General features: G+C 47.9%; 1 protein-coding gene across 8 annotated transcripts in view; it reads right to left on the bottom strand.

The window, feature by feature from the left end:
* Positions 1–637: 637 nt before the first annotated feature.
* Positions 638–18,329, bottom strand: part of BFSP1 (beaded filament structural protein 1) — a 70,915-nt gene continuing 53,223 nt past the window's right edge. For all 8 annotated transcript variants that reach the window (XM_042931675.1, XM_042931677.1, XM_042931674.1 and 5 more), the window contains 4 exons: positions 16,198–16,305; positions 6,518–6,738; positions 3,789–3,874; positions 638–1,796 (listed from right to left, as the gene is read on the bottom strand). In XM_042931675.1, the coding sequence (XP_042787609.1) occupies positions 799–1,796; positions 3,789–3,874; positions 6,518–6,738; positions 16,198–16,305 (1,413 nt within the window). In that variant the 3' untranslated portion in view covers positions 638–798. The remainder of the gene's footprint in view (positions 1,797–3,788; positions 3,875–6,517; positions 6,739–16,197; positions 16,306–18,329) is intronic.

The following is an 18,329-nucleotide window of genomic DNA, read 5'->3' on the forward strand; positions in this document are numbered from 1 at the left end:
GCAGCTATATTTCTGCACCTGAGGGTTTCTTGCCCCTGAAGTCAGTGCCCTGGGAGCAGCCCTCCCCACTGGCGGACAGGAGGAGATAGTTCCGCTCCCTCCTCACTCGGGCAGGATAACTCTGGGGCATGGGTTCTACTCCATCTCCCAGAATCCCTTGGGGGCGACTGAGCTCCAAGTGCCCGCAGTGCTAACTGATCTGGTAGCAGACCTCTTATTGGCTGCCTTGCCATCCCGGGATCCCTCTTGCACCCCACTTCTGGCGCTTCCTGGGATCACACCCCCAAAGAAACTACACTCAAATCCCTGCTTCAGGATCAACTTCTCAGCGAACCCAAACTAAGACAGACACCTTTCATCATGCACCTCTAACAAAACACTCCTCCATGTGAACAGGTGTTTGTGCTTGAGATGCAATAAAAAGGCACCAATGCATCCACTAGCATGTTTCTGTGTGAGGCCCAGACACTCTCTGACTCTCTAATGAGTCTCTCCATGACCAGTGATGAAGGGCATGTCTCTTTCCTTAAAGGAGCAGGGTTTGATGGCCCCTGAACAGGGCATCCCTGTCCTGAGCATGGCTGACCCACCTACACTCCCAAGGCCCCTGTTAATTAGACAAAGGGTGTGCAAGCAAAGAAAACTTTTTAATTAAGGCTTCATTGGCAACGTCAGAAGGGCCAACTATGGTCTAATCCAAACAAGGAACCTTCACTCTTTTGTCATCTGTTCTAAAATATCAAGGCACTTCCCCTACAGTGGCCCCAAAGACGTTGTTTCCCACTGACCCCGGGCATCTTAACAGCTCTTCTCTCCCGATTTCTTCTTGTTTGCCTTCGTCTTCCCAATCATGGTCTCCACGATGACAGCCGTTTCTTCATACGTCTGGATGCTCTCCGTGGAAAACTTCTCAATGGATTCCATCACTTCCACCTTCTCATATGCCAAAGTCCTGGGCGGACTTCTCTCCTGTGCATCACTGCTCCTAGCCGTGTGCCCCCCAGATCCACCCTGACCGACCCCAGGCCTTTGCGACTGGGGTGTAGATGGTCCCTCTGGACCAGGTGTGATCACGGGACAGGGCCCCTTGGACTCCTCCTCCTCCTCCTCCTCCTCCTCCTCCTCTTCCTTCTCTTCCTTCTCTTCCTTCTGGTCATCATGTTTCTCCCCAGGCCCTTTCGGTTCTTCGGCACTAATCTCATTCTCCTTGTCGGCAGTATGCTGGTTAGGTGCCTTTCCGCCTTCCTTCTCCTGAAGGTCCCCCTGTCCATTCTCCACAGGGGGCCCGGGCGGCTCAGGAGAAGGCTCCACAGCGCTGTCGCGATGTACAGAGTCATCCTCAATGGAAATAACCACTCCGCCTTTGGCTGGGATGGAGAAGGAACAGAACCCAGGGTCCACATAACTGGCATCCCCAGAAACCAGCACGTACCGCCCTTTGGTGTAGAGGTCAGCCGGAGGCTCGGGTTCTTTGGGGCTTTTCACTTTGTCTTTGACCTTCTTGAACAGTTTCCCAAAGGCTTTGCTTATCTGCCCTCCATCTGGCACGTCTTCTGGAGCCCCTTCTGGGGTTGGGAGACTGGCTTCTTCGGCTCCTGATTCAAGCTTAGACTCACCTTCTTCTTTGGGTACCACCTGCACCAGCTTTGTGTCTTCTGGACCTTTCAGTGGTATGTCTTCCAGACTCTCATCAGCTTTGTCTTTAGCTATAATCTCCTTTTTCCTTGGAATGTTCTTGGGGAGACCTTTCTGTCTTGGTTTTGCTGTTGTTATATCCTGCACAGCCCTAGTGAGATCTAAAAAAAAGGGGGGGAGGGGGCAGGGGCATAAGTCAAGTTTGTCAATGGAAGAGGAAGAAAATGTGTTTGTGGGAAAATATGCTATTTTGGAGACCAAGGCCTAGTGCAGGGGTAGAGTTTACCATACATGGGGCAAAAAGAACAGAGAAAGATGCCTGGATCTGACCAGCAGCATTCATGGCCCACATTAAGGTCCCAGCTCTGCAACCAGCTGTGTGAATCTGGGCAAGTCTCTTGACCCCTCTGGGCTTGCAGAGAGGAGGGAAGGTACTGCCTGTTCTGACAGTTTTCACAGTTCCCACCCCACTGGCTGCGACTTACTGAGACATTCTACTGCAGTAACACTCGGAGTCCCCACCCCAGCCCCTGCTGAGCTCATGGTGAATACTTGGCTCTACCGGCTAGTCGATGGAACTCATTCCACAGAGTTATCCTCACAGAGCGGACTGGGCCTCCAGTGTGTTCTGAATGGCCTCAGGCAGGGGACTCAATCTCCTGTGCTCCACACGCATCCCAAGCTAAATAGATACAAATGCCCCTTCAGTAGCATCCCTTTCCTCCTGGGCCAAAGAGGAAGCGAGGTACTAAATTCAGAAATGATGGGAATCCCCTGATCCCAAGGCTGTCTTCTAAAAGGAAAAACTGAACGGTTAAGAAAACACACACAATCTCGCCTTGCCTCGTCTATGAGGCTTTTCAACTCCACTTGCAAGCAGATTTCATCTCAGAGGTCTTATCCATGCCCTCCCCCCATGAACCAGAGGACTGACAGACAAAGCGAAGGTACCTAGCACCGGTTGACTCAGACAGCTAAGTGACCAGGGAATGGCAGAAATGAGCCATGAAGCCATAAGGGAGGAAGGGATGTGCAAAGGGACTTGTCTAAGGTAGCCTGCTGGGGGAAGGGGGGGCTTACAGGAACTGCTGCAGAATTTCAGGGCCTGGTACAAGAGGGAAAGGCCCTGTTCAAAATCATGAAGTATTTCAAGACAGTGGGGTGCCTGGGTGGCTCAGTCAATTGAGCCCCCGACTCTTGATTTTAGCTCAGGTCATGATCTTGTGGTTTGTGAGTTCAAGCCCCACGTTGGGCTCTGCACTAACAGTGTGGAGCCTGCCTGGGGTTCTCTCTCTCCCTCTCTCATTGCCATTCTCCCACGTGTGTGCATCCCCTCTCTCTCTCTATCTCTCTCCCTCACCTCTCAAAATAAAAAAAAAAATTTTTTAATACAGAAAAAACAAAAAAGAATTTCAAGACAGTGACAGCAGAGCACTACACCAAGTGTGGGGACCCTTGTGTGCACAGGGCCCCATGTGTGGCCGCATGCTCCCAGAGCTAGTCCCAGTCCCTGGGACTGCTGCCCCCTTCCAACACGTTCAGACTCCGAAACCCCATTTCCACAAATCCCTCTGAGCTCTCTGAGGGACGTGGATTTGAAAACACTATAGGCAACACCCTCTTCTTTTCTCCTACAACACTGTGTTTGTTCAGCACTAGGGAGATTTAGCTGTGAAGGTAACATCTCTCAGCTGCATGAAACCATCCCCAAAGGACCAAACGTGAAAGACGGAAGCCATGGTTGCCAACCAAGCTCGTTGTGCTCAGTTTTGCATGGAAGAGAAGTGAGCGATAATTGAGCGTGGACTCTGCCCCAGACACTGCATTAAGCACTTTTGCACGGCATTGCTCATTTCCTTTGCTAAGGTGAATATTGAATTATATTTCCCCCCAATTTAATGCTTCAAGTTCAAGGATGACATTCCCAAGGTGGCCTATCCCCCAGTCTGATTTTTCTCCTTGTAAACATTCTGGCTCAGTCACTCAGCACCTGTGGGAGTGAATCAGAGAGAGAAGACCTCATATAAAAGCGTTTAATTTCCAAATGGATCAGAAGGAAGCATAAATGTTAAGTTCAGGAAGAAAGCCGTTTGATTTTTTCCCCCACTTTTCCATGATAGAAAACAGCAGAAGCCAGGGTTAGGAAGCATTACCTTTCCCACCAAGCCGAGAGCTGAGAAAGGTTCCATGGCTTGGGGTGAACAGGGTGACAGGAGTTTCAATGAAGGCAGAGCTCAGCCTGGAGAAAGAACCAGAAAGAGGATGATCGCCACCTTGAATTCATCAAACCAAACAGATGGTGGGGGATTAAGAGTGACTCTTCAATGTGACCAAAAATGAGGAAAGCTTTCTCTAAATCACATTATTCATGAAACATACACACTTATACACCAGATGAGGATGTGAAGGGTTTCTTTGAGCTCGAGTCATACCCTGTGAAACACACAGGAGAATTATAAAATGGGGGTTGCTTGTAATGTAAAAAATGGCACTTCTCTGTTGAACAGAGTTTTTGTTTTTGCTTTTTTTTTTTTATTTATTTTTTCAACGTTTTTTATTTATTTTGGGGACAGAGAGAGACAGAGCATGAACGGGGGAGGGGCAGAGAGAGAGGGAGACACAGAATTGGAAACAGGCTCCAGGCTCCGAGCCATCAGCCCAGAACTTGACGCGGGGCTCGAACTCACGGACCGCGAGATCGTGACGTGGCTGAAGTCGGACGCTTAACCGACTGCGCCACCCAGGCGCCCCAAGTTTTTGCTTTTTTTAATAAAAAAGTAGTGAGCTCAGGTGGAAGTATTTACAGCAACCAGGATATGGTATCCCCAATTCTTTTTTAAAACATAATATGCATTATATATAAGTAGAGAAAAAACTGACTATGCAATTGAGACAAAACGTAGACAAGTGGTGAGTCTGAGAAAAGAGTGTTCAGGAGTTCCTTGTTCTATGCTTACAACATTTCTACCAACTTGAAATTACAACAAAATTCGAAGTTCTAAGCAAATCAGCAAAAAGGCAACCCAATGACCTTTTTATGAAGTCTTGCCTCCAAAACAAAAATCTCCACACAGTCACTTAAATGCCAGTTCAAGACATATTTTCACGCGTGCATAAAGCGTACACTGTGACGCAAATATAATGTAGGATTACGCAACAATCCACTGACCATAACTAGAGAAAGAAAAAGAAAATCTTGCTTTCTCTGCTAAAACATTGGAGCACTCACGGCCAAGACAGAGCACCCATGGGGACATTTATGTCCCCAGAGGTCTGTGGGGCCAAAAGCAACCTTCTCCATGGGGTCTTTTGGTGACCATCCTACTTAAAATTTCACGAGACAAGGAAAGAACTGCTCCTGGTGGGGCAATTCTGGGTGCTTCTCTTTTAATTCAGTCTAAACCCCCAAATCAGCAAAACTTAATCAAAGAACCACAACTTACTAAAGTGACAGTCCTTCTATGAGGTATCTTCTATGAGTCTCCAATCTGCTCTCTGAATGATATCTATGGATATGGCCAGGGACATGGACACAGATATAGATGATGTAGGTGTAGATATAAATAATGCAGATGCACATATGGATAGATGCACATGTACATGATATAGGTATGCACGGACATGATGTAGGTGCAGACACACTTGATGTAGGTACAGGTATAAGTGTCCACACACATGAAGATGACATAGACCTAGATGACGTAGGTGTAGATGTGGATGGAGGTGATGTAGATGGAGGTGTGGACGATATACACATAGATGGTGTAGACGTAAGTGTAGGGGTAGGCGGAGATGATGTAGATGTAGGGATAGGTGTAGGGGTAGATGTTACAGGTGTCAGTGTAAACGTAATGCTGTCGGTGCAGGTACAGATTATATGACACAGAAGCAGATGACACAGGTAATGTGGCATACATGTACAGGTGGATGGTGCGGCTGTGGATGCAGATGTAAGTGTAGGTGTCAGTACACCCAGATGACAGAGTCATGATGGAGACTGTAGGTGTCGGTGTAGACGATGCAGAGATAGAGACAGGGGAAGAGGAAGAGAGAGAGAGAGAGATAGGGATGGGGATGCAGATAGGGATAGGGGATAGGGAGACAGACAGGGATAGGGATAATGTCATGGATAAGGATAGGGATAGGTGACAAGGACAGGAGATAAGGAGAGGGCATAAGGATAGGGGATAGGGACAGGAGATAGGGACAGGGATAGGGGATAGGTACAGGGAAACAGGATAGGGATAGGGGACAGGGGTAGGGACAGGGGTAGGGGATAGGGATAGAGGTAATTTCTCAGCTATCCTGAAGTTAATGGAGCTTAACTCACGGCTCCACTATGAACAAGACGAGCCAGTGCATTGACAGCCACATTACTGATGCGGCCAGGTGAGAAAAGCAATGACGGTAGCAGCAGTAATAACACCAACACCTCCGAGCGCTTGTCGAGTGCCAGGCACTGCATTAGGCACCTCACCTGCAGCATCTCATTAAATACTCCCGGTCATCCCACCTGCTAAGACATCTATGTCCCCAGAGGCCCGTGGGACCCAAAGCAACCTTCTCCATGGGGTCTTTTGCGACAACCCTACTTAAAATTTCAAACATTCCCACCATCACCCCAATGCCGCTCCCCTCTCCCCCATCACAATTCACTCCCTGGTACTTGTCATCTGTTACAAAGCCATCCATCAGCTGCCTCCCCAACTAGCATTCCAGCTCCACCAGGCCACAGGGTTGCGATTCCTCCCCTGCCACGCCCCTACCACCTGGAACCGTGCCTGGCACACAGGAAGCACCCAATGAGGACCTGTGAACTAAGCCAGCGGCCGGGACGGAGAGAGACATGCAGCCTCTGGGCCTTGCCCGTCTGTGACCACACCTGTTGCCTTCGTTCTCAATGATCCGGTGGTACCGCTCCAGCTCGTTCTTCAGGGTCTGCTGGGCGACCACCAGCTGCCGGCAGTCATAGGAAGACCTCTCCAGGCTCCTCTCAGTCTCCTCAATCTCCTTCCGCAGGCTTTCGATCTGCTCGTTATAGAGCTGAATCTCGTCATCGTAACACTCGTGGGCATCTTTAATAGCCTGTTCCAGGGCCGCCGTCTGTGGGCAAAGACACAGCCATAAGGAAACCCACCCCACCTCTCCCCAAGACACAGACGTCTCCGGATGACAAACCCCGAAAATAAAAAGAAAACCCCTGTCTGTGGAATAAAATGTACAATTCAAATAAACTGTATCACTCACATTCTGAGTTAGCATAAACCTGGCTAAAAGATAAATAGAACTGCCCTGGGGCGTCTGGGAGGCTCAGTTGGTTGAGCGTCCAACTTCAGCTCAGGTCCTAAGCTCAGTTTTGTGAGTTCAAGTCCCACCTCGGGCTCTGTGCTGACAGCTCCGATCCTGGAGCCTGCTTCAGATTCTGTGTCTCCCTCTGTCTCTGCCCCTCCCCCACTCGCACTCTGTATGTATCTCTCTCAAAAATAAAGATTAAAAAAAAATTTAAGATAAACAGAAAAAAGCACACATACTAAATAGACAAGATGTTATTTTCACTGAAATGATTAAGTTGGGGCGGGTGCATACTGACACAGCACAAGTCCAAATTGAGGTAGGAAAATAGAAATATGACAGAATATAAGGTGGCCTTATAGTCACTTTAAGAGCTCCCAACAATGTGCAAAGAGCAACATGTGTATTTATTTACAAGCTTAGTATGTGTGCAGTCGTGACTTTTACAATCACATTTTCCCAAGTAGAAAAGAATTCACCGTGCCTTATCAGTCCTCAAAACAAAATGAAACAAACCAAACCAAAAAGCCACTTGTACCTAGAACATCCCAAAATTCACTGCACATTTGAACCACTGGAGGACGCTGTTAAGCTGCAGATCCCGACTCAGCAAGTCTGGGGGAGGCCAGAAGCTCTACAATTCTAACCAGTGCCCACGTGACGTTACTGGCCCTGTCTCTGGTCCACACAGTGAGTCGTGGGGGGGCTGGACAGGTATCTGAATTCAACTTCATGTATGTTTGCCACCAGGTATCTCACATGCAGCTGAATGTGCATATTGGACAAATCTAGAGAATGATTATTCCTAGGAGGACACCTGATTCCTCACTTTTTTTTTTAAAGTTTATTTATTTGGCGGGGGAGGGGGCAGAGAGAGAAGGAGATAGAATCCCAAGTAGGCTCAGCACTATCAGCATGAAGCCCAATGCAGGGCTTGAACCCACAAACCATGAGAAAAATCAAGAGTTAGACACTTAACCCACTGAGCCACCCAGGTGCCCTTGATTCCTCACTTTACATACAGATGTCGCTTTAGAATAGTGAAGTTCCCTAAGTGATGACATTTGAAAACAGCTTACAAAGGTTTTCAGGAATGTATCTACTGCATCAGGAAGGAAGGAAAGAAAAAAGGAAGGAGAGGAGAGAGGAGAGGAGAGGAGAGGAGAGGAGAGGAGAGGAGAGGAGAGGAGAGGAAAGGAAAGGAAAGGAAAGGAAAGGAAAGGAAAGGAAAGGAAAGGAAAGGAGAGAAGGAGGGAAGGAGGGAAGCAGAGAGGGAAGGAGGAAAAGAAGGGGTACATATACTCAACACTTTGGGAAGTCATCTGTCAGCCTATGTCATCCCCCTTGTCTGATGCCTGTACCATCTCACTCATAGAGGAGTCCCAGCAGCAGTGTGACTCCACTCTCCTGACCAGACGTACAGAACCAGGGCTGGGCCTGATTCCGACAGGCCTATCACATGCTTCCTCCCTGTGGAATTTGGAAAGGGATCTCAGAAACAGCAGAGAGTGGGTGGCAGATTCATATAACCTTGGGGCCGCCATTTTGGAGTGGCCATCTTTCATAACGTGCATGGAGAAACTGACAAAGGCAATTCTCCTGAGGGGCAGAGAAATGAAGCCTAAGGGCAAAGGCGAACAGAGATGAGAGAGCCTGTGAGAGAGAAGAAAGAGAGGGAGTAAGCAGCTGCCTCAGATCCAAGTTCCTGGTTCCTGCCCCACACCCTGCTCTCAAATCTCATAAACGACCTTTTATATCTTGCTCCTCTGGGGGAAAAAAGAGTATCTTCTCAGTAGAGAAACCTGGCAGACGCCACTTTAACCAAGTGATCCAAGTTACATCACCGGCAGGAAGACATGCCCACATGACACTCCCCTGATGAGACGCACTGAGGACACATCACTCCTGTGGATTCCAGCCACAAATGCATAGCCTCAGCCTAATCCTGAAAAAACATCGAGGAGCCCAAAAGGAGGGACATTCCACAAAGTAATTCCATCAAGGTCATCAAAGACAGAGAAAGGCAGGGACTATCTCAGATTGGGGAGACTAAGGAGACACAACACCTAAATCGCAAGTAGGATCCAGGACCGGAAAAAAATGTTGGTGGGGTATTTGTGAAGTGTTTGTCAAGTCTATTACCAGGATGGTATTGTCGTTAATTTCCTAACATGGTTCTGTGGTAGTGAAGGTGCTAACATTTGGGGAAGCTGGGTGAAGAGTCTGTGAGAAACCTGTGTGCTATTTTTGTAGAGTTTGAGAAGTCTAAAATTATTTCAAAAGAAAATCACAGCGCACCCTTTGCTGCTTAAGCTACCGTGATCGAGTTTCTGTTCCTCGTTAAAAAAAAAAAAAGATTTTAAATTCAGTTACCTGTCATGTCAAATACCAAGGCATACCACTAATTCCTGGTGCGGCCACATTTTCTTACCTACGCCAGGGTTCATACACTCTAGGAAATGCTTCCAGGAAATAAGGAATTTAAAAGACCCCCTTTGAAGCTCGAATCTCAGAGACAAGAAGCCATCCAGGAGTGGAAGAACCCTGAAGTCAGACGTTCTTTTCTATGGAGCAGTCCCGAGAACAAGCCTGGGGGACCCTGGCCACGCTGGGGCCCCGGCAGCACAGCTCGAGCCTGGAGCCTGCTTCAGATTCTGTGTCTGTCTCCCTCTCTCTCTGCCCCTCCCCTGCAAGTGCACTCTCTCTCTCTCTCTCTCTCTCAAAAATAAACATTAAAAAAAATGTTTAAGGTGGGTTAACGGCCTCACATTCTATAAAAGCAGCCCTCATCTTTTAGAGGTACAGTTGAAATACTGCCTGATGAGATGGTCTGGTGTCAGGGATTGCTTCACAATCACATGGGGGTATGTGGAGTGCAGGTGATGAAGGAGGGACCATGTGTTGGAGGATGGGGGTACGGGCGCTCATGAGACTGTCCTCTCACTTTTGTATATGTTTGAAGTGTTCCAGAACAGAGTAAACATAAGCAAAGATTATGAGTGAAGCGAATCGATTGCCCCCTTTGGGTATGGGTTCCCCGGCCCGGGGTGGGGACAATGGTCTGTGCTGGCAACTTCTCACTGGGAACAAGTCATGAGCCTCACAGCAACCATATGGGCAGGGGATGCCACTGCACCCACTTTACATTTGAGGAAACTGAGGCACACAGGCACAAAGTGACTTGCCAATAAGTACAGGATTCAGAGCCACCTGTGCAGGGTCTGAGACACTTCCTAAAACCATGGGCCTCCCTGTGTCAGCCTCCTCCCAGCTGCAGGTGAGCAGTACACGTGCGTGCACACACACACACACACACACACACGTGCACTCACTCCAGGCCCTTGGAAAACCCCCTATTCCCACACATCAACAGGCAAGCAACACCAGCATGTTCTCACTGAAGACCTGGGAGGAGACTGAGGGTGATCCACGCACAGACCCATCCGTCCCTGAGCACCTTCACTTAGCCAACTTCTAAATGGTAAACGGGATAGCAAAGCATTGTCACAAACCGGGAAATCAGAAACTAGAAAAATGTCACCTGTAACCTTTGAACCTTACAGGGCAAGCATGATTTTTTGTGTATCTCACGAGCTGGTGGTTTGCTGTTGGGGGTGGGTGGGTGGGTGGGTGATGGCTGTCCTCTGATGGAATTTGCGGGAGGGATACCTGCCCTGGGAGGTATCAGAAGAGGGGTGTTCAAGAAAAATAATAAGAGCCCCACTTTCACTGCCTTAAAGGGGGCTAAAGAGACATCTCTGATGTGAACAACCTTGGCACCAGCTTGGCTGCCTGAGAATGAGATGCGGACGCTCCTCCTTAGAGCCCACAGCCCAGTGTGGGGAGGTGGCTCGGTCACAGAGACATGCCCAGGGCATCACAAAGTACAGGGAGACCCTCAGGTGCTGGAAGATGTCAGAGAAGGCCAGTCCTGGGTACTGAAGAAGAGAAGGTGCTTCCAGAAAGAGGAGACGTGATGAGCCAAGGGGCAGGTGTCAGAAACCACAGGAGGGTCAGGAGAAGAAGAGAGAGCATCTCACTCCCAGCCCAGGGCTTCTTGGAGGGGAGTAGCTGCATGGAGACTGGAGAGCGAGGCAGGTGGAAGGTGTGGGCCGTGCTGCAACCCGAACTTCATCCTGAGCAAGAGTGACTGCTGTGTTTCTCCTTGGACCGTTTAGGTCGTCTGTGAGCCGCTGCAGGCAGGAACTACATCATGCTCTGATCGGTATTTGCTGAACCTCACATGGAACTTGGCAGTCACGGATGAACGAAGGAGTCAGCGTTCAAGCACAGCTGTGGGGCTTGCTTTTGCACAGCATGGGTCAATGGGACCCTGGCAGTGCCTCACAGTGAGCCCCATCTGGACGGGTGACCTCCTGCTTCGGTCCTCTTAGGCCCCCAGATTCCTTTGGGTCCAAGGTCTTTTGAAAAAGGAAACAGGTTCCTTTTTCTCCACATCCTCACAAACACTTGTTGTTTCCTGTGTTTTTGATTTTAGCCATTCTGATACGTGTAAGGTGATACCTCATCGTGGCTTTGACTTGCATTTCCCTGCTGATGAGTGATATGGAGCATCTCTTCATGGGTCTGTTGGTCATCTGTATGTCTTCTTTGGAAAAGTGTCTCTTCAGGTCCTCTGCCCATGTTTAATTGGGTTAGTTGTTTTTTGGTGTTGAGTTGTGTAAGATCTTTATATATTTTGGATATAGATCCATTATTGGATATGTCATTTGCAAATATCTCCTCCCATTCAGTAGATGAATGCATGGAGAAGATGTATGTGGTATATACATATACAATGGAATACCATTCAGGCCATAAAAAAGAAAGAGGTCATGCCATTTGCAACAACATGGATACACTAAAGGGTATAATGTTAAGTGAAATAAATCAGAGAAAAACAAACACCATATGATTTCACTCACATGTGGAATTTAAGGAACAAAGTAAGTGGACAAACAAAGAAAAAAACAGACAAAGAAAACAGAGTCTTAAATACAGAGAACAAACTGGTGGTCACCAGAGCGGAGGGGGCAGAGGGGAAGGGTGAAACAGATAAAGGGGATTAAAAGTACACTTATCTTAATGAGCACTGACACATAGAATTGTTGAATCACTACATTGTACTCGTGAAATTAACATAACACTGTACACTAATTTACTTCAATTAAAAAAAAAGAAAAACAATTTAAGAAGGAAACGGAAGAAATCAAGTGCCCTTCATGGATTACATGCTGTCTTCCCAAAATCTACCACTAGATGGTGCTAGGCAACTTTAATGAGAAACGATACTCGGGAGGTTCACTCTTTCCAAGTAATACATGACTTTTTCCATGTCCCTGCCTCAGAAACTCTCAGTGAAATGTAATTTAGGGAGCCAGAAGTGCCTGTCCCTTTTCTTCCACCTCTGGGAAGCACCATCCCAGTGGTCTCATGCATGGACTATGTTTAGCTTCAAAGAAGGGGTTGCCAGCACTGAGGGTGCTGTTTCTTCCATCCTTTGGACTAGTGTTTTGTTTGTTTGTTAATGTTTATTTATTTTTGAGGAGACAGAGCATGAGAGGGGAGGGGCAGAGAGAGAGGGAAAGAGACAGACAGCATCTGAAGCAGGCTCTAGGCTCTGAGCTGTCAGCACAGAGTTCGTGGGCTTGAAGCCACGAACTGTGAGATCATGTCCTGAGCTGAAGTCGGACACTTAACTGACTAAGCCACCCAAGTACCCCTGGACGAGGGTTCTTAAACTTGAGCCTGCAAAACCACCTGGAGGGCTTGTTGAAACAGAGATTGCTGGGCCCCACCCCAAAGTTCCTGACTCAGTAGGTCTGGGCTGGGCCGGGCCTGTGAATGTGCATTTCTGACAAGGTCCCAGGTGATGCTGATGTTGCTGGTTTAGGGACCTCACCCTAAGGACCATGCTATGGAGGGCTCTGGAAGCATCAGAAGCTCCAACCACAGGCAGAACCATATGCCTTGGTTGTGCCAGGTTGAAGCCCTCAGGCTACAAGGAGTTCTCTTTGCCCCACCCCCCTCCCCTGTCCCTAGTCACAGCATTGGCACTACTGAGGGGCTAAGCCACCAAATCTCCCTTACAGCACTCAGCTTAGCTACTCTATTGGGCAGTCACTAAAACCTTTCAAAATCAACAAAAAGCCAGCCATGAACGACTCCTAAATAGGATGTGAAAGCCCCAAGCCAGGGACTAAGGTAGGCCAGATGTAGAACATTCTGACCCAACCTAGGGCCCACCCCTACACCAGTGTGCTCAAAGTGTGATTCCTAGACCAGAAGCATCATCAGCTGGAAATCTAGAAATGCAAATTCTTGGGCCACATCCCAGAACGAGTCAGAAACTCTTGGGTGGGCCCAGCCACATCTGTGTTTTAATTAGTGCTAATTAGGCAGACTTTGGTCCCCATGACCTTTGCCCCTTAGCTTTCCGCCCATGAATATGTTAGGTTACATGGCAAAAGGGACTTTGCAGATGTGATTAAGGCTCTTAATCAGTGGACTTAAAAAAAATAGGGAGATTATTATAGATTATTCCTGATCACATGAGTCCTTAAAAGCACAAGTCAGAGAGATTAGATGCCTGAGAAAGATTCTATGCGCTGTTGCTGGATTTGAGGATGGCCATAAGCCAAGGCATGTGTGCGGCTTCTAGAATAACTCCTGGCCAACAGCCAGCAAGAAATAGGGTCCTCAATCCCACCTGCACACAGAATTGAGTTCTGCCAACAACTTGATTGAGACTGGAAGATTCTCCACCAAGAGCCTTCAGATAAGGAGGCCGGCCGACAACTTTGTATCAGCCTTGTGAGACCCAGAGCAGAAAAACCAACCAAGCCCACCCAGCCTTCTAACTTATGGAAGTGTGAGACAAGGGACTACTGTTTCAAGCCCTTGCATGTGTAGTAATTCCTGACAGGAGCGAGAGAAAACACAACTTGTGTTGCATTAGACCCACTGCTAGTGGTATTTAATATGAGCACATGTATTATTATATAGAAAATGATTTGGTAATATTTTGATAACTGGTTCAATATAGTTGGTTTTCTTTTAATTATATGTTCTTTATTTTTATTATACAGCCTTTCACATTTTTCTGAGAAGTGGACCACGGACTTTGCCAGACTGCTGGGGGGTGGGGCAGGGCACAGAAAAAGTGAAGATCCCCGATTTAGAGAGACAACAATGTCAGAGCAAGACCTAAAAGCCTTCCTGCAGCAACTATGGAAGGGGACAGGTGGCCAAGCAGACAGATTTATTTCACATCCTCAGAAACTAAGTTGATCCTTCATGAAATGTCTTACTTTTACATTCAACAAATACATATATGTACATAGAGACAGAAACCTTTTTGCCCCGGAACAGGAATTTACCACATCAGCTGGGCTCTTTCATTTTCTCAGTATCTAGGGCAGGGTTTTCAACTTTGTCACCACGCCCACTTAAAGAGCCACATTTAACACCACAAACCATACACATCATACAAACGTGTGTGTGCATGTGTGTGTGCATTTGAGCAAATATATATATTTAAATATGCAAACATATATATTTAAAACACAGGTTTCACAAAGCAAATCCCACTGTTACATGCCATGTACTCTGTTATTTCTTATTCTTAGTCTAGTGTTGTCAATTTCTTCTTTATTAATGCCACTCAATTCTGCTGAATTCATTTTACAACCCAATAATACGTTGTAAACAGTGGTTTGGAAAACACCAGTCTCTAGGACCAGTGGGCTTGCATCCACTTCTCCAATCTCTCATTCACACACGTGCACGCATACATACACATGTATATACATAAACACGTGCACATGTACGTTCATACAAAGTCATGCATATATACGCATATATGAATATAGACATATATATAGTACACAACATGCACACACATATACACATACACACATGTACGTCTACACACATAAACACATATATGTACATGCATGTGCACGCACACACACATTCACTCACTCTCACTCCATTCTTCCAGGGCCTCAGAGGAAGCCACAAATTACCAAGTCACCAAAATGGTGCATCTGGTCCCCGACCTGTGGTTTGCCATGAAAGGATGAGTTTTAAGGGCAGTACTTGATTTCTCGAGCTGTGATTTTTACCTGGGGAGACAATCACCAGACCCTGGTTTGCTTTCAGTGGCCCCTGAGAGTTGCTGCATAGTGACAGTGTGTGGTGGGGCAGAAATGAAGATTCTGGAACTCAATGGTCCCCTCATGAAACCCCGGGCAGATCTGGAGGGCACTGAATACCTACAAAAGCACCAGATCTGTGTGGTGTTAACTTTTTTTGATTTTGCAGACATTGGATAGAGACAGAGTAACATATAACATATAAATGTTCCAGGTTTCCTAAATAGTCCAAACTTTTTCTTCTCTTGTCCCTTCATGTGTACTTGTCAAACCAAATGTCCATTTATTTTTTGATTTAGGAATGTAGTTGCACAGTATGTGAAGGTTTAGTATTCTAACCCAATGTCTCCCATTACAACAGGATAGTAATGAGAGAAAGCAAACTGGAAGGAATCAGGGGTGTGAACCACGAAGCTCACTAACCAAGAAGGAAGGCCACAGAAACAGGAGAGCATTCTTCCGGTGACTTTAGTTTTCAGATTAAGCTTTGCCAAAAAAAAAGGGGGGGGAGGGGTAGAAATGGGAGCTTTATACGAATGAATCCTGAGGGGAGGCAAACACTGACATGACCACCCTTTCCCACGCCTGTAATCAAATTCCAAAGGGGAGATTTTAGGTCATGAAAAGAGAAACAGGAAGCATAGATTGGAGGATAGAAATCCCAATATGTGTCCATCTCTTCTTATTTTTAAGGATAAGGTTAAAGCAGGCAAAACGGATCAATTGTGCAGGAGTCAGGACAGCCTTACCCTTGGTGGGGAGTGGTGGTGACTCAAAGTGGGCACAAGGGGAACCCCTGAGGGGCCTGGGAATAGCATGAACCATGGTTCCCGTTTGCCCAGAACTTGGCCAGTCCGGGCATTGAAAGTCCTGCATCCTGGGAAATCCTCACTTAAAGCAGCATAGCTGGTCACGCTACTCAGGATGGCCTGTTTCTGGCTCTGAGCACTGGATACACAGGCATGTGACACTCGTGAGAATTCCCTCAGATGGATACTTGTACACTTTTCTGCATGCACTTGACACCTGAATAAAATGTGTTGTAGAACCCTATTGACATGTGGGGTGGGAATGCCCAACGGCGAGCAGTGGACACGAGAGTGTGACACCCTACCTGGGCCTGCAGCTCGGCTCTCTGTGCCTGCAGAAGGGACACTACCTCCCGGCCCTCCTCCAGCTGGCTCTGTAGGACAGCGGCTTCTCGTTCCGTCAGGAGCTTCTCCTGCACAAAGAAAGCCAGACTCAGCACTCCCATGCACTTGATGTGTGAGCAAATCCAGAGGGAAAAGGGTATCCTCCCCACCCCACCCAAATTCATCTGCTCAGTCCCTGACCCCCAATGCAATGGTGTTAGGAATTAGAGCCTTGAGGAGGTGATTAGATCTAGATGAGGTCATGAGGATGGGGCCCTTATGGTGGGATTAGTGTCCTTATAGGAAAAGGAAGAGACACCAGAGTGCTCTCTCTTTCCAAGATGCACCAAGGAAAGACCATGTGAGGACACAGCAAGAAGGCAGCTGTCTACAAACTAGGAAGCAGGCCCTCATCAAGAACTGAATCTGGGAGCACCTGGGTGGCTCAGTTGGTTAAATGTCTGATTCTTGATTTTAGCTCAGGTCGTGATCTCATGGTTCGTGAGTTCGAGCCCCGAGGCAGGCTCTGAGCTAACTGTGTGGAGCCTGCTTGGGATCTGTTTCTCTCTCCCTGCCCCTCCCCTGCTCTCTCTGTCTCTCTCCCAAAATACAAATAAAGTTAAAAGAAGAAAAAAAGAACTGAATCTGCCAGCAGCCTGATGTTGGACTTTCAGCCTCCAGAAGCATGAGAAACAAATGTCTGTTGTGTGAGCTGCCCCATCTGTGCTGCTTGTTACAGCAGCCTGAGCTGACTAAGACAGGCCCCCAGTGGCCGCCCTTAGTTAATGCCTTTCCACTTTGTCTTCAGCGTCTGAACCATAAATGCTACGAGACCCACATTTCAGACTGCGTGTGCCATACACTGGCTAAAAGATTCCGGACAAGGTGCTTCCTCCTCCGCAAAAGGGAAGCTGGGGATGCAGCCTCTCATAGGGCTCTGTTGTCTGTCCCTGAGCCCAGGGAGAAGGGGAAACCAGAGACCTAACTGCAGACGGCCCTCCTCAGCTGTGTGCTTACTCCAGGGCTGGTGTGCTCCTGTGTTTCTCGGTGCATGGAGGCATGTTTTCTCTCAGTCCATCTCTGTGTCTCTTTACCTGTGTCTCTCAGTCGGCTTCTCTATCTCTGTCCTCTTTGTTTCTCTGTGTTTCAGTCCCCACCTCCCTGCCTCAAAGGCGCAGACGAAGGGGTAGCGGGGGTAGAGGGGGACTCAGACTCTGAGCACCAGTGTGTGGAAGATATGCATCTATGCCACACTTTGCAAATTCTAGGCCTGCGGCCTCAGGATAGAGGCAGACAAAGTGCAAATACATTGCACCACCTCCTTGCCAGGGGCCTGCCCGCTTGTCTGGCCCTGTCTCTCCTCAATGCCCAGCTCCCACTCATCATACACCCCTGCTCCCTCCAACCCACAGCGGGAGTGTCTCACGCACAATAGACCCTTGGATATTCATTGAAGAGGAAGAAAGACAGCCTGGCTGCTGGCAGCTGGCACTAACTGCCAGGCCGTGGTGCTCCCTACTTACAAACTTATAGAGGATGCCCCCTCCCCACATCTGAAGATGTCACCACTGGGACCATGGCGGAATGAGAAAGAAACAAGACCGTCCTGTGTCTAGGCACCCACAAAAATGACCAAACGTTTCCCGCCCCCACCCCCCCACCCCCGCCCCAGTAACAAGCGATGCTGCTTGATTACCAAGTATACCCTCCTAGGTACAAATTATCAGGATACTCAGTCATAGGACCAGCCCTCTCCTGAGGGCATCCAACCCAGAGCAGAGCCCTGCTTAGCTGATCCCTCCCCTCGAATTACCCACCACAGGCCTCGATCCTCTCACACATCCCTCCTCCTCTGAGACACCCTGCAAGTCCCCAGGGGACACATTCCTTTGCTGCAGTGAATAATACACCCGGCTTTATTTGACCATAGGTGCGTCCTCAGTGGCCTCTAGCTAGAGGGCACTGACATTATGCTTTACTGACACATTAACCATTGACCTGCTGTCCTAGGAAACGACACTAATTATAGCCTCATTTTGCAAAGGTGACTTAACACATTTTTTAAGTAACAAGAGTCAGTCAGACAAACCTGAAAGGGACCATCTATCTCACA

The sequence above is a fragment of the Panthera leo genome, chromosome A3, assembly GCF_018350215.1.
Source record: "Panthera leo isolate Ple1 chromosome A3, P.leo_Ple1_pat1.1, whole genome shotgun sequence".
NCBI lineage: Eukaryota > Metazoa > Chordata > Mammalia > Carnivora > Felidae > Panthera > Panthera leo.